General features: G+C 43.7%; 1 protein-coding gene across 3 annotated transcripts in view; it reads right to left on the bottom strand.

Annotated features, from left to right (window-relative positions):
- Positions 1-976: 976 nt before the first annotated feature.
- LOC115074810 (C2 calcium-dependent domain-containing protein 4C-like) overlaps positions 977-17,217 on the bottom strand; it is a 41,070-nt gene continuing 24,829 nt past the window's right edge. The window contains exons 1-2 of one of the 3 annotated variants that reach the window (XM_029574659.1): positions 6,053-6,195; positions 977-2,654 (exon numbers count right to left, since the gene is read on the bottom strand). In XM_029574659.1, coding sequence (XP_029430519.1) covers positions 1,245-2,594 — 1,350 coding nt within the window. In that variant the 5' untranslated portion in view covers positions 2,595-2,654; positions 6,053-6,195 and the 3' untranslated portion in view covers positions 977-1,244. Of the gene's footprint in view, positions 2,655-5,497; positions 5,544-6,052; positions 6,196-17,217 lie in introns of those variants that run through there. The other 2 variants (XM_029574660.1, XM_029574661.1) reach the window with 2 other exon arrangements.

The raw sequence follows: 17,217 nt of genomic DNA, 5'->3' as shown, positions 1-17,217 counted from the left end.
GTAGGGATGCCTGGGAATTTTTACCTTGTGTTTTCAATCAGCTCTGGTCAGTCTATGGGATTCAGCAGCTAATCTGGCCAACTCTACATAATTATCCTCATATTACCTGTCTTTATTTCAGTGACCCAGACTGCACTGTTTTACCTGTTAACAAAGTTTGGATTTGAAGAAGCAGCCTCCTCTGTCTGCAAGTAAAGACCGAGTTAATCTATCTGTTTAAGTTGCATATAAGGAACACGTAATGGAGACAAAATAAATGCAACACCAGAAAATCAACAAAGAGAAGAGACTATGTTCAGCTACAGAATATAGGAAAAAGTTTCTTAATAAAGTATACTTACAAATTACCAGGAAAGCCACAATGATGAGAGACCATTGTCATGTTCTGATTATAACAAAAGTTTCAACTGGAAAGCAAATTTCACATGAAACTCAAAATTCCACCCAGCAGCAAGATCATTTTCAAGAAGGGAATATAAAAGCATATATCACAAAAATGATGATAGATCATTCTCTTTTACTAAATCTGACAGGTGGGAAGTTCCTCAAGAGGAAGACAGACATCTCCTATGCCACTCTGCCTTGCTGCTATACCCCTTATACCTTAGAAGTTTTTCTTCCATTCAGTATTGCTGCCATTCCCAGTCTTTGTATCTTGAGGTCTTGTTGTCATTCTGCCTTGCGCTGTCAGATTTTATACCTACAAAATTCTACCTTTGCCTCTTGAGCCACTGATATGTGGAGATCCATAATGATACAGGACAATACTCATGATATATCCTTAGGTTCATATCATATAATTTATGCAAAGAATTTGCAGTTCATTTTCCAAGAATGAAGCCATCCAACAAAAACTTGCCGATGTGATGCATTGGCTAAACTAGCTTCCAGAAGAAAAAAGGTGATGGAGTAAAGTAGTTAATTATTTTTCTCAGAACAGATAATTATTTTCATTTGTAATGATTATTATTAATACTCATAATCTAGCTATCACATTTTCAAAAAGTGGCTCCTGAGTTATGCATATAGGTTTATTGTATGGGTCAGCATTACATTAATACTCATTTGATGAATCTGTTCCCAGATTTCTCTATATACTTTCTAAAGCTGATCCTTTCTACAGGTAATATGGATTTTAGCATTTCAGTTTTGTCTATCTTACCCAAAATAAGTTTAAAAAAAAGTGTTCACATAAGTATTAAAATATATTAGCATGTTGAAAAATAGAATGTGCCTTTATCATTTCATAATGATAAAACAGACATTAAACAAAGTTCACTTTCACCTAACACAAGATCTCTCTTCAAGCTGGATACTTTATTCATAGCCTTTATTTTTAGCGAGGTACTGTACAGATCATCTTCAGAAACACCATCAAAGAAAAAGTCCTCATTAAAAATTGGATTCCTGCTTTTTCTAATAATCGTACTTCTTTGTTTCTGAAGCTTTCCGGGCACAAGGGAAAGGCTGACACAGCAGTTAATACCAGCGGGGTCAACAGATCGGTCATAAAGTCCTTCCGCACTAATCAAACGAACTCTAAGTCTTTTGTTTTCGGGACAATATTCAGCAGAGAGTCTCAGAATTCCTCCTCTGTCCAAGTACACTGTGTTCTCCCCCACGAATCTTTCCCTTCCACAGGTAAGGTCCAGTGTAAAGATAGGGGAACCACAGCTTAGAGAAGCTAAAGAATCAATTACTTCCTCCGATGCCCTTCTGGTGGAATAAGGACTGTTCTCCGCAGAGCTGCCTTCCTCTGTGGACAAGGAACTGTTCCTTGTTTCAACATTCTTGGAATTCTTTCTGAAAGCCCTGGAAAACAGTCTTTCTTGGCTGAAAGTTTTGAACATGGAGTTCGATCTGGGAGACCTACTCAAAAGAGGAGAGCCAACAGGGGAGGATTCAGCAGAAGAAGTTGTGTCACTGTCCCAGGCTCCTTGACGGCGCGGGAACACGTCTCTGGGAGAAAGCCTGGCAGGCACAGGACTGATACTGAGGGGAGAAGAAACCCCTTTGCAATAGGTGTTGGATCTAGGCCTTGCATGGAGGCTGGGCTTCCCCAATAAGTTGACAGGGTCACTGTGAAAGAGCGATTCTTTTCTTCTAGTGTGGGGGCTTTCCAGTAGTGTGCAAAAGCCATAGGAGGTCTGTGCTTTGGGTAAGTGCGGCAGAGACAGGGCTGCCTGGGACTGAGGATCGGCGTTGGTACTTTCCTCATCGCAGTAGCCAAAATCTGCAGGGGCATCATCAACACTTTCAATCTGGATGACATGCAGCTCCGTGACGGGCAGGCTGAGGTGCAAGCCGCGTGCTATCCCGTGAGCGCCGCCGGGCTCCGAGAGCGCAGCTGGGATGTTGGGGGTAGACCTGTAGTGAGGGGCCGTCGCCCCGATCCCCAGCGGCGCCGTCAGTTTTGGGGGGATGCAGAATTCCGGGATCTTGTCGGGGGTCAGCACATTGGGGAACGCCGCCCCCCTCTTGGAGGAGGAAACTGGCTCCTTCCCCAGCACGATCCGATCCGTCGCCAAACTGGGGAAGGACAGACCTCGGCTGCCGCTTTCCGCCGTCAGCAGCAACTTGTCCAGGAACCACATCGGGAGGTCTGGGGAGGAGCTCCGGTAGAACAGGGTCAGCGGCGATGGCGCTCCTCGCACCTGCAGGACAGCGAAAGGAAGGAAGCTTGTCAGTTTCAGAAACCAGCGAAGTACACAAAGCCAAATCATCATTTAAGGCAGAGCTTTCCAAACTTTTCATGTTGGTGACACACTTTTTAGACAAACATAATTTCGGGACACAGTAATTCAGTCTACTAGCAAACCAGAGGTTAAAGGTTAAACGAACAAAATGTATTTCGACAATTTATGTATGTTTCCTTAAATATATACATAATAAAATGTTTCACGACACAACCTATCTTGTGAAAACCTTTCATTTATATTAAAAATATATAATATTCCAAGATTAATGTTATTGTTATAATTTATGAGTAACAATAATAAAACAAAGTTATTGTGTTATTCAATTTACCTCTTTAATGAGATATATGAGCTTGATGGGATGAACACAGCTTTTGAATATTTGGTGTTAATAAGAAAGTCCAAAGGGTCTTCTGCGTAATTTTAAAAAGCTGGCCAGTTTCACACTATATAATTATTTGATAGCCTCATTCAACTAATTCTATATGGCTATGAGAGTGAAGTCTGGAATTTATAGGAAGGGACAGAATGTCAATATAAATCCTGCACCTCCAGTTCTGTAACTCTGTGCATCCACTGAAATTCCCCCAAACAATGGATCTTGGATGTTTCCCTTACAGCTCATTATACTAAAAGATATTTTCAAATTCTGGTGTCACTTCACAGTAACAGCAGCACAAACACCTTCCTCTGCCAGGCACATTGTGAACTAACACAAAACCCTGCAAAAAAGACACTCAAAATCTATACTGCAATCCCATTGTAACATAACAGTAATAACACCAAGGCCTCACACAACAATAACCCTACCTGTGAAAAAGCAAGGGTAAATATTATACTGGGTCCTAGAATACCAATACACCACCTACTGAGGAAACAAAACAAACCAGATTGCTATAGATCCCTATGCTAGCGAATTTCTCATCATGGTCACACACACAGAGCAGAGACAGACCCTCACCAAATACAGAATACAAAATAAAGAAACACAAATTAGACAAAAAATGAAATGGAAACCCCAAGAAGCCAGACTCCGTGTATTAATAATGGAAAAACAGAACCACCATTCCTCATAAAACAAATAAAATCAACATACATAAAGCATCAGTTATAATAGTAAAATCATACTAATAAAAGAATATTTTAAAACTGATAAATAGAATTTCTATTCATTAAAATCATATACATTTTTTACAATTTCCCAAACACCAATAAAATATTTCAAAACAGCACATATATCAAATAACACCGAATAATTAAAACTAATAAGGATTTTAAAAAGCCCCTGCTGTCCCCTTCTGTGGGAGCTCTTGATTTCCAGTCACCCTGATATTGTCGAGGATTAGGAGGTTATCCTCTCTCTCTCACACATACTCACATGTCCATTCTCTCTCACACATACACTGTCACATACATACACATTCATGCTCTTATACCCACCATAACCTCTCGCTCTCACAGACACTGACACACTCTCAAGCTCTAAGACACTCTCTCTCCCTCCACACACACCCCCCACCCAAACTCTTACTCCCCTGGATTTTCTCATACACACTCTCTCTGGCTCCCTCACATACACACAAACACACACACCCAGGCAAGCTCCCAAACATTCTCACACAAACACACACACCCAGGCAAGCTCCCAAACATTCTCACACAAACACACACACCCAGGCAAGCTCCCAAACATTCTCACACAAACACACACACCCAGGCAAGCTCCCAAACATTCTCACACAAACACTCACACCCAGGCAAGCTCCCAGTCATTCTCACATACTGAAACTGACCCCCAGGCAGGCTTCCATTCATTTTCACACCACTCCCTCACCATCCCCAGGCATGCACACATTCATTCTCACACACACACAGACCCCCAGGCAGGCACCAATTCATTCTCTCACACATACACCACACACAGGCCGGCACCTATTCTCACACATACAAACCCCAGGAAGACACCCATACATTCTCATACACAGACACACCCTCAGGCAGGCACACACTAAAGGCAAACCCCCTCTCTTTCTTTTGCCAGCAACCTCGGAGCCTCTCTCATGCCTCTGCTGCCACTGTCACTGATGCCGCATGGCTATTGGGGAGGCGCTGATTGCTGCTATTGGCACTGAAGCCCATTCTGCTGCCTCCTCTGTGCAGGCCCCATGGGTTTCCACTTCCTCCATGTTGATCTGGTACATTGTTAAATCAGCATAGAGAAAGTGCTACTCTTGCACAATACCAAAGATTACATGTGCCAATCAGTAAAAAGTAATTTATTTCTTTTTTTTTTACCTTTGCTGTCTGATCTTAGTTTTCTAATCGGTTGGTCACAGGCTTTTTTGTTCCACCTCCCCTTTCTTATTTTTTTGCCAATTCCTTTCATATTGTCTTTTTTTCTATTTCTTTTCTCTCCATCTATTTTCTTCCCTCAAACATTCAGTCAGGTTCTCATTCTCACATGCTTTCTCTCTCACACACACACAGGCTCTCACAAGCTCTCTCTCATACAATCATTCATACACAGTCTCTCTCTTGCACATGCTGTCTGACTCCCACACACCCAGGCTCTCTCTCACTCCCACATGCTGTCTTGCTCAAGCACAGGCTCTCACTGTCACATGCTCTCTCTCATACAATCATTCATACACACAGGCTCTCACTGTCACATGCTGTCTCTCTCACACACACACAGGCTCTCTCACATGCTGTCTCTGCAAACATTCAGGTCCTCACTCCCACACACAATCGCTCAACTCAGCTCACAGACGCACTCTACGGGCCCTCAGCCTCTCTCTTACCTCTGGGCCTCCTCTTCACGGGTCGCTGCAGGATGGGCTCTGCAGCGGCCCTGATCTTCTCGGGCCGATCGCGGCGGCAGCGGCGTCCCTCTTCTTCGCGGGCCGATCCGTGGTGGGGACCCTGCTACCGGGCCTCCTCCTCCTCCTCCTCTCAGCCCGCTGCTCCTCTACTGCACGTGGCTGATGCTCCTCCCCCTTTCTGCCCGTGCGGCTCCGGCAACACTTTTCTTCCGGGGCCGCACGGGCAGGGAGGAGGAGGAGCACCTGCACGTTTCGACGTCGGGCCGTGGTGAGGTGAGCTCCACCACGTCCATGCCGATCTTCCTGCTGGCGATATTTCACTGCTCAGCCGCCAGTGGGATGAGCTCCACCGGCGGCTGCATTGGCTCCCACTTGCCGGTGTGTCACGTGCACCGGGCTTGCACGTGACACACCGGCAAACTGCAGGCGGCACACACTTTGGAAAGCTCTAATTTAAGGAAAAGAGAAACCACCGCCAACCCCGTATTAGCGTTTTCTCCCGGAAAGGCAGGGACAGCTCAGCCGTATACCTACTTTATTAGTAATGCCGGCGTCTAGGGAATTGTAGTTTAAAAGTCATCAACATCGTCCTCTCCGAGCGTTGACGAGCTATTTCGCCCCCAAGCCGAAGAGCGTCCCACAGCAGCCCGCAGCCTTGTCTGGAGAAAACCGCCGCGTCTCCCCGTCTTTATACGCTCGCCGGCACTTCTCCAGCCAATCAGCAGCTGGCATGTCTCTCGCTTCGCCCGCTGGATGAGCGCGTGGAAAGTTTGCAAAATGTAAACAAATCAACCTGCATTTACTTTCCTTTTCTGATTAGCTCTTTCCTTTCATAGCAGGAATTTCTAAGCACTTTTGTAAATGTTAAAAAAAAAAACCCAACCAACCCAGCCCCTCCAATCTTGGCTTATCGCTGAGAAGATACAGTGGCCCCGGTTCTTACTTTTTGCTAATATTTGCACAGTTCATATACCATTAGAAATCACTGAAATGTTTCCTCGAGAGCGTTCAAGGTCATTAGGTGCTGCGGAACTAGCGCAACAAATGTCTTTTTCGAAGGTATTACCCTTCTTTGTCCTAGATTCTTCATTCTGAATGATTAATCATCAGCAGAATGATGGCTCCCAAACAAAAAAAGGGGCGGGGGAGTGGAATAGGGTGCAGCCAGCCACTTCATGGTGGTGCTGCACACTATTTATTTATTTATACATTTTTATAGACCATTTGTATACACATCACAGCGGTTTACACTGAAAATGGAACGGTGAAAAGGAATAACATTTGTTTAAAGTGAACAGTTTTTAAAATGAACTAGGGAAACTATGCATAAGAGATACAAATCAAATTATAGAGTTAGTTTGGAGATCACCCCCACAGCACCACAAGAAAAGGTGTAGTTATTTCCCGTGGTGCTGCTGGCAATAATGTGAAAAACATCAGCCGCAGCACTTCCGGGACATAGCTCCATCCAAACCCCACCTACACTGCTCCCCTTCCCTTAACTTGAATAGTACTGCTGCGCTGTGGCCGGTGTTGCACGTAGTAGGGCGTTATCACACGCGATAAGGCCACATCTCAGCTTGATGAATGACCCAGCTAGTTAATTAAATTCAGGCAGGATTTATATGAAGTAACAGGGTCATAACCTGGTGGAAAGACAATATGTAACAGACACGAGCAGACTGAAAACCTTCCGCTTTGCAGAATTATTATGGTAATAAATAAATAAATAAATGCTTCATTTTAATCCTGTTTGATGAAATTGTGAGCATGCTAAAAACCAGAAATTAAGATGTTGTGCGTTCAGGGAAAAGATTTTAAGATTACTGCTGACGTGGGGGATGTAGAAACACATGAGATTTCAGACAGACTATAAGTTTTCAAGAATTTCAAAGAGGAGATGGAAAAGAATGTTCATTCTTGGTTACCTGTAATATTTTAATAGCTAAGAGGCAAGAAAAGAGGTTGAATTAATACAAATGAACAGGCACCCCAATCCTCAAAGCTTCAAGTAAGATTGTAATTTTATAATAGCTGATGTGGGTCTGAAGTCAGCCTTTACAAACCAGGCATAATATGCACAAGCCCACTTTCAAAATCAGCCTCAGCATGGCATAGGCATGCACATTTACACCTGCAAATAGATATGTGCATTCTTTTGAAAATCCACCACTGGGAACACCTCTATGCTGTGCAAACCCCCAAGATAACTTTCAAAAAGCATGTAAATGTTTATGAAATCTTGCACCCGTCGGTCACAGACAGCTACAGCCTCTGTTGCTTACCTCCTTTTTCCTGCATCAGTAATTCTTGGACAATTGGCGACCTCTGCATGCCACTCTCCTCAGCATTCCTGGGACGGCGTGGGCAATCCCCTCCACCATCTTGAATCTGGGATTACCTAGGGCATGCGTGTGCCAGGTCCCCATCTTATATATGTCATGGCAGGAACCTCAGGGCGTACCTGCTGCATGACATCATCTGCCTGCATGTATTTAAGCCAGCCCATCTGAGCTACCTACGAGTTAGCAAGGACTTCCTTCCTGCTGAATTCCACTCCTTCGGAAACGCTTTTCTTTGCTACACTGAACTCGTTTCTGACCTAGAGACTCGAATGCTGTAGGTACCCGCTCCTCGGGGGCCTTGTCACGTTCTGGCTATCCACTCCTTGGAGGGCCTTCCTGCCTGGAGTCTCTCTTCATCCACTCTGGGCTTTGTCTGGTTTAGTCTTGTAACTTCGCTACCTTCAGCTGACGGAACCGCCGGTGTACCTCAGGCCACTACCATGTTCGCCTCAGCAACCTTCTTGCACGCTTCAGAGAGAGTACCATCTACTATTCAGTTCTGCTGACCCCCTGTTCTACTGTCAACATTCTCCTGTGATTCTCGGCATACCCGGCACTACGGGCCACTAACAGATCAATACAGAGAAGTTCCATTGAAGGAGGGATTCCCTGGCGTACCCCGTTCCGCAGACCACTACCAGGGATATCATCATTGAGCTACCCATTCCTCTGGACTGTGCCTCTCTCTTCCCACTTGGAGGGTTTTTCTACATTCCAGTACAATAAAGTCTCTTTGCTGTTGGGTCTCTCAGCTGCGGCCACACCTAGCTTGGTGAGTCCCCACAGCACTCCTCCCTGTAGGTGGAGTCAGCTCTCACCCCGATCCAGGGTCTACAAACATACCAGATTATAACATGAAAATTAGCCCCGTGGAAGAAAATTAAACAAAAAAACATTTTGAAAAATGTCCACACCACACAGGTAAAAATAGCATGGAGGCATTCGCAGGGGTGGACATAAGATGGGGAATGCAACAACATGCCTAGTTTTTGCATTTTCACAACTATGCACTTTGGGGCCGATGCAATAAAAATGCATCATAAGCAGGTGCTCAGTGTTGAGAGCCCACTGTGATAAACACTGTGGATCCATCAGGTCTAGAGGAAGTGCATAAAGAGGAGGCAGCAAAACACTACACGGAGCGGCAGTAGCCACAGAGGCATTCACGGAGCGGGATGCCAGTGGTTGGTGTTCCACCTTCACGGAGCGGAAGGATGGAGGGCTGCCATCTCCAAATTAAAAAAAAACCCCAAAAAAACAGGGGTGGGCAAGAGTATGTAAAATTAATGAAGAGTTCAAAAGCTATAGGTATTACCAATTATTAGGCTTATTCAATATTTATTGATAGATAATGTGGCTTTCAATGCATACTTCACTTTCAATACATATCCAACATAGCTCTCTGCTTCAACAGCAGGGGAGAAGAAAAACTAATACTTCACGCATATCCAGCATAGCTCTCTGCTTCAACGGCAGGGGAGAAGTAAAACTAATAGTTCACGCATATCCAGCATAGCTCTCTGCTTCAACAGCAGGGGAGAAGAAAAACTAATAGTTCACGCATATCCAGCCTAGCTCTCTGCTTCAACGGCAGGGGAGAAGTAAAACTAATAGTTCAAGCATATCCAACATAGCTCTCTGCTTCAACAGCAGGGGAGAAGAAAAACTAATACTTCACGCATATCCAGCATAGCTCCCTGCTTCAACGGCAGGGGAGAAGAAAAACTGATACTTCACGCATATCCAGCATAGCTCTCTGCTTCAACGGCAGGGGAGAAGTAAAACAACCAATAAGGGCTGAATAACATAGGCTGGGTAAACAAATAAGTATGGGTGTAGCTTGCTTACTGCGGCGGTTACTACCCCTAACTAATCAAGCTTGATATTTCACTTGGAAGCAGCTCCATCACTGCTCTCTGCATTAATGGTGGGGGTGAAAGGGAAATAGAACCAAAGGTTACTAAGAGCCAAGAGTAACAGATAAGTATGAGAAAAAAAGAAGTGTGAAGCTTGCTGGGCAGACTGGATGGGCCGATTGGTCTTCTTCTGCCATCATTTCTATGTTTTCTTTTTTTTAATTTACTGTTTATTAAATTTTTTCAATGATAAACAAGATACACTGAATAGAAAATGGCATAGTACATAATTTTCTTTAACAAACTTACAGGTAAATAACATTTATACCATCCAATAGCCCTCTTTATGTGTGGGAGATCCATCTCAAGAAGACAACTTATTTTTATACAAAGAAAACTAATAACTTGTGAAAAAGCACTAATTGGGGACAGTATTATTTTAACAGAACTCTCTAGCCACTTTTTGAGGTTATTATTCAATCTCTAGACTAGGTAATAATCTCTACCATGTCCACAACTCTATCATTAACAAATTTTCTTAACTGAGAAGGCAAAAAGAAAGTATAAGTAAGATCTCTATATTTTATAAAATGTTTACATGGAAATTTAAGAAAGAATTGTGCACCCAGTTTCAACACACTGGGCTTTAATTCCAAGAATTCTTTTCTCCTGAGTTGCATTTCCTTGGCCAGGTCAGGGAAGATCTGTACTCTGAAACCAAGAAAAGGTTCCCAATTGGCTCCAAAAATAACCTTTTAGGACCCAATCCCTGTCCGAATCTAGTAGAAATGTTATAATTAAAGTTGCAGGTCAGGGTTCTTCCTCTGTTGATGTTTCCAGTATCTCAGTCAGATTTAGATTTATAGGAGACAACTGATGCATTTCTTTAATTCCAGTTGGTGATTTTTTCCTTGCAGGCAAATAATATATTTTAGAAAGCGGTGGTAAAGTCACCTGTGATATCTTCAAATACTCTAAGGCATATTTTTTCCACATTTCTGACGGTGACGCCATCAATTTCTTTGGAAAATTAATTAGCCTAAAAGTTTTACCTCGTTGTTGATTTTCTAAATTTTCTAATTTTTTTTAAGAGTTATATATTATCCTTTGCCATTTCTTGGTATTGATTTTTCAATTGCCCCATATCTGTTTTTAATATATTCATTTCCTTTTTTATTTCGACTTGCTTTTCCTTCACTTTCTTAAGCTGCTTACTCATTTGGTCCATTTTAGTTGTAACAGATTAGTTGTGTTGTTACATTTTTATTAGCTGTCTCAATGGCTAACCAAATAGTTTCCAGCGTGAAGAGTTCTGGTCTTACCAGCGATAATGACTCAGGTTCCTTTTCCTGAATGAAAACCTCTTCACCCTCTCCCTCCGACTGCCAAGCCAAAATCTCCTCTAGAGAGGTTTCTCCCCCTTCCGACCCGACCGTTCCTGGAGACTACAATCCAGTCGGGGTTCCCTCCGAATATCGTGGAGGTTCCTCCCTGGCACCATCCGGGGACTTCTCCGGTAGGTCCAAGGTAGTTGTTCGAGTTAGTGCCGGGTTTTTAAGTGCAGTTCTTTCAGCTGGAGATAAAGATGTTAACGAATCAAGGAGATTGTCAGCTATTATGGCGTCTCTATGACCAACCTCCAGTGACTCTTCACACAGCTCTCCAGTCCCCCTGAGGACATGGGTGTCCATCAGCCCTCTTTGCAGACCCGGCATCAAGGCTTCTAAATTCAGCCTCTCGCAGGCCCTCCGTTTGCATCCTGAGTGAGGCATTTCAGGCAATATTCACTGAAGCAATGAGAGAGATGGCGCATGTCCTTCCTCTAGTGCGCCATCTTGGATCTCCGAGCACCCACTTTTCTAATGCCCACCCAGACACCTCTCCTGGGTGCATGATGCAATATTTAAATGAGGGGCCGTGCTGCCAAGGAAGCACTAGAGTCAATTGCACATCCCTAGCACCTCCTTGGCAGCAGGCGCCCAGGCCAGGTTGGCTGTCCGTGGGTTAGGAAAGCAGATGCCCAATTTTACGAGCATCCATTTTCCTAAGCAGTGCACAGCCACAGTTTAGGAAAATGGACGTTTGTTAACTGAATGTTCATTTCCCTAACGTGACCACCTGCAATTTTTTTTTTTTTTAACTTTTTGTTCCTTATCTTAATATCACCACGCTATTAAGCCAGATGATGTACAGAAAAGTGTTTTTTTCTGCTTGGGCTGCTCAGAAATTAACATCTGCTCTGGGCAGGTGTTAATTTCTGAGCATAAAAATGTGCGGGTCCGGCACACTCTTTTTTTGCATGTGGGGTGAATAACTAATAGCGCCTCATCAACGTGTGTTTGCATATGATAAGCGTTATTAGTTTCACGGCACATTGGATGCGCATTGCGGATGCGCTAATCCCCTTATAGCATAAGGGGTTGTGGATGCGCGTCCAACCATGGGTTAAACAGTGCGCTCAGCCCCCTTGTTGTGAAGTAAAAAAAATAACCAATACAAAGAGCAGGAACAAGCCAGTACTTTTTCATTAGGCAGTTTTCAAAGAGAAAATCTGTGGAGAGAGGCACCTGCAAACTTTACTACTGCCTGCAGACATTTGTAATTTGCCCCCAAGATGGCAAACTGTCTGGTTCCACTTCCTTTCTCCCACTGCCAGGAGAACTTTCTCTTTGTCTAGAAAGATAATTGATTAGTTTTATGTTTACTTTCAAGTAAAAGGTATACCCCTCTCCTGACTAAAACTTTCCTGCTTTGAAGTCACCATTCAACTGTTTATGTTGAATTTTCACTTTGGATGTATCCGGGTCGTATTCAGAGTATTTCCCTAAAGACAGAATGGCAAGAAGAGCTATACAGAAATTTGGGGTCAATGTATTAAAGTGCACCTAGCCTAGCACACAGGTTTACACGTGGTTGGATGAGTGTTTTGGATGAGCTAGGCTAGCACTCAGTGCAATAAGGAGATTAGTACTTCCAAAACACGCACCCAAACCAATGCAAAGCTGATACCACTCATCAAATGTAAATTCGATGTAGATGAGGTTATTAGCTATTACCCCCTGATGCAGAAAACTGCTGAGCACCCAACATGGCAAATTTAACTTCAGCCCTGGAGCAGGCGTTAAGACAATCTGCAAATCAAGGACTCATGAGAAATTAAAAAATACAGACATCTGTGGTTCCTCCGATTTAGTATCATTGTGACACTTAAATGTATTACTTGTGGTGTTGAAAAATATTTGTATATTGGCTTGATTAAAAAAAAAAATTCTCCTGGCCGCACAATTTAGACAAACATAGCAAGGGGAACTTGGCTATGGGCATCTTCAGCAAAAATTGGCCAGAAGAAGCGCAATAAAAACAGATGCTCGTATTGCGCTCGTTGCAATTGTGGGCACTGGATGCATTTGAGCACTAGGGACACACAAGTCTCCCCTAGCGTGCCCTTTTTTATGCAGCCCCTCATTTAAATACTGCATCGGGTGCCCAAAGGATGTGATTGTGTGCGCATTAGGGAAACAGGCGCTCAATACGAGCACCTGTTTTAACTCACGTTACGGTCCCGGGCCGTTCCCCGGGACCTTCCCCCTACCTCGCGGCTCGGACCGGCCGCAGCGTGCCTCCCGCGGCTTATCCCAGCCGCAAGGAATCGTCCAAGGGTGACCAGGCCTGGTTCGCGGCCTACCGCAGCGCTCCCCAGGGGAGGGAGACGCCGTCGACCCCCGCAGCTGGCCCTGTCCTCTAGGCGCGCGCGCGTCGGGAGCTTACATTTTAAGAGGCCATCGTGGGAAATGCTGGTCAGCTCTCCGGGTGACGTCAGACGCTGCCGGGTTACTTAACCCGGCAGCTACTACAGGACCTTGCCTTGCAACGAGGCTCTTCAGGTTTCCTGATTGCTAGTTGCTGCGAACACTTGGACTGCTCTAGTCTTCGACCCGGCTTGTTTCCTGACTTGTCTCCTGCTTCTGCCCCTTGGTTTTGGTATTGACGTCTGACTTCTGGCTTCTGACCCGGCTCAGTTCCACGACACCATCTTCACTTCTGTCCCTGGCTTGGCTTCATCTTCTGACCTTCTGGCTCCCGACCCGGCTTGCTCCTGGACTCTGACTTCGGCTTCCTCCTCATCTCAGGTATCTGGTACTCGCTGACCCAGAGGTTTCTCCTAAGTCCCAGCGGCTCGGGCTCTCACGGGCTCCTGAGGGTGAAGAGTTCTTCCACTTGGGTCCAAGCCATCGTCCATCTCTTCAGCTACTGCCTGGGTTCTTGGTCGCATAGGACTCCACCTAAGTCCAAGAGGTCCGGGTCCCTACGGGCTCCTCCTGGGGGGACCTCGGACTTCCAGTGGTGAAGTCTTCTCTGAGTCTCTCCCGAGCCGCCTCACGGCTGGGACGCGTGTTGTGGCCTTCCATAGCATACCATCCTCTGTCCCAACCGGCCCAAGGGTCCACGACCGTAACAGCACATCTTATTGCATCAACTCCAAAGTGTTTTCCATAGTTTAAAAGATGTACCTCAAGGACAAAAAAATAAAAAAAGGGAAATCTTAATTATTTTATTCATCACAGAAATATTCTGGCTATACTATTGCTGTTTTAAAAAATGATTGCATTCAAGCCTTTCAAATTACATTTTTAGTTATGTAGTTTCCTTTTTCTGTAGTTCTATATGTACTGTGGGAAAATGATTGATAAACAAAGTGGAGGAGACTTCCAGTACTTTGTGAATTTAATCTCCTTTAAAGATTAATGCCTGCTTCAATCACACATTCCTTCTGATTACTGTTTTCTAAGAATTCTTATCTATTAAGTGGAAAAACAAAATGCTTTGAACACGGTGGGAATTTTTATCAGGGTGCCAAAGATTTGCAGTTGGAGGTTCACCAAAACTCTTGACCTTTGAAAACTGTTCTTTTTAACATGCTTACTGTTAAATAACTGTTTCGTGGAAATATAACTGCATAGTAGCTTTGTCACAATACAACTACATTATTTATCTTCCTATCCTGAAAAGAAACATCACCTTGGGAAATCAGTGCAGTTGTTTCCAGCCATTTTATAATATGGGTAGAAAATACAAGAAGTATGCAGTATGACTTCCCTTTGATGCAGAGCAGGCACTAGTCGATTTGCAGGGCAAGTGCACATGGTCTATAATTGAGTTGGGGTAGGGTGAGGTGTCTGAAAGGAGGGATCATTCAGGTCCCTGCCACATCCATCTTCCCATAAACTCTGCTAGCACTTTGTGCATGTGTGCAGAACATACTGCCCCATCCCATAATATTTTTCATTTGAAGCAGTAAGTACCTGTTCCCTTTGAGCACAGGAACCAGAGACCATCATCCTGCTCATCCCACCATAAGGCCACCCCTGCTTTTTTTTTTTCTGTTGATTATTGACCCAACCATTTTATTCTGCTTCTTTGAACTTGTAGCTCAGGATACACAACTCCAGTCCTGGAGCGCCACAAACAGGTCTGGATTTCAGGACATCTACAATGAATATATATGAGATATATTTGCATACCATGGAGGCAGTGCATAAGAACATAAGAACATAAGAAAATGCCATACTGGGTCAGACCAAGGGTCCATCAAGCCCAGCATCCTGTTTCCAACAGTGGCCAATCCAGGCCATAAGAACCTGGCAAGTACCCAAAAACTAAGTCCATTCCATGTAACCATTGCTAATGGCAGTGGCTATTCTCTAAGTGAACTTAATAGCAGGTAATGGACTTCTCCTCCAAGAACTTATCCAATCCTTTTTTAAACACAGCTATACTAACTGCACTAACCACATTCGCTGGCAACAAATTCCAGAGTTTAATTGTGCGTTGAGTAAAAAAGAACTTTCTCCGATTAGTTTTAAATGTGCCCCATGCTAACTTCATGGAGTGCCCCCTAGTCTTTCTACTATCCGAAAGAGTAAATAACCGATTCACATCTACCCGTTCTAGACCTCTCATGATTTTAAACACCTCTATCATATCCCCCCTCAATCGTCTCTTCTCCAACCTGAAAAGTCCTAACCTTTTTAGTCTTTCTTCATAGGGGAGTTGTTCCATTCCCCTTATCATTTTGGTAGCCCTTCTCTGTACCTTCTCCATCGCAATTATATCTTTTTTGAGATGCGGCGACCAGAATTGTACACAGTATTCAAGGTGCGGTCTCACCATGGAGCGATACAGAGGCATTATGACATTTTCCGTTTTATTCACCATTCCTTTTCTAATAATTCCCAACATTCTGTTTGCTTTTTTGACTGCCGCAGCACACTGCACCGACAATTTCAGTGTGTTATCCACTATGACACCTAAATCTCTTTCTTGGGTTGTAGCACCTAATATGGAACCCAACATTGTGTAATTATAGCACGGGTTATTTTTCCCTATATGCACCACCTTGCACTTATCCACATTAAATTTCATCTGCCATTTGGATGCCCAATTTTCCAGTCTCACAAGGTCTTCCTGCAATTTATCACAATCTGCTTGTGATTTAACTACTCTGAACAATTTTGTGTCATCTGCAAATTTGATTATCTCACTCGTCGTATTTCTTTCCAAATCATTTATAAATATATTGAACAGTAAGGGTCCCAATACCAATTATACCTCTTGCATATTTATTGTGGATATCCTGAAAACCAGACCTGTTTGTGGCATGTCAGGATCAGAGTTGCCTACCCTTGTTCTAGAACATAAGAACATAAGAAATTGCCATGCTAGGTCAGACCAAGGGTCCATCAAGCCCAGCATCCTGTTTCCAACAGAGGCCAAAACCAGGCCACAAGAACCTGGCAATTACCCAAACACTAAGAAGATCCCATGCTACTGATGCAATTTATAGCAGTGGCTATTCCCTAAGTAAACTTGATTAATAGCCATTAATGGACTTCTCCTCCAAGAACTTATCCAAACCTTTTTTGAACCCAGCTACACTAACTGCACTAACCACACCCTCTGGCAACAAATTCCAGAGCTTTATTGTGCATTGAGTGAAAAAGAATTTTCTCCGATTAGTGCTACTTGTGTTATGAGTTATTAGTTATTGTGTTATTAGTGCTACAGTGTGCTACTTGCCAACTTCATGGAATGCCCCCTAGTCCTTCTATTATTCGAAAGTGTAAATAACCGAGTCACATCTACTCGTTCAAGACCTCTCATGATCTTAAAGACCTCTATCATATCCCCCCTCAGCCGTCTCTTCTCCAAGCTGAACAGCCCTAACCTTTTCAGCCTTTCCTCATAGGGAAGCTGTTCTATCCCTTTTATCATTTTGGTTGCCCTTCTCTGTACCTTCTCCATCGCAACTATATCTTTTTTGAGATGCAGCGACCAGAATTGTACACAGTATTCAAGGTACGGTTTCACCATGGAATGATTTAGAGGCATTATGACATTTTCCATTCTATTAACCATTCCCTTCCTAATAATTCTTAATATTCTATTTGCTTTTTTGACTGCTGCAGCACACTGAGCCAACGATTTTAAAGTATTATCC

This window comes from Rhinatrema bivittatum, chromosome 13 (genome assembly GCF_901001135.1).
Source record: "Rhinatrema bivittatum chromosome 13, aRhiBiv1.1, whole genome shotgun sequence".
NCBI lineage: Eukaryota > Metazoa > Chordata > Amphibia > Gymnophiona > Rhinatrematidae > Rhinatrema > Rhinatrema bivittatum.
This window is presented reverse-complemented; position numbering and strand designations above follow the sequence as displayed.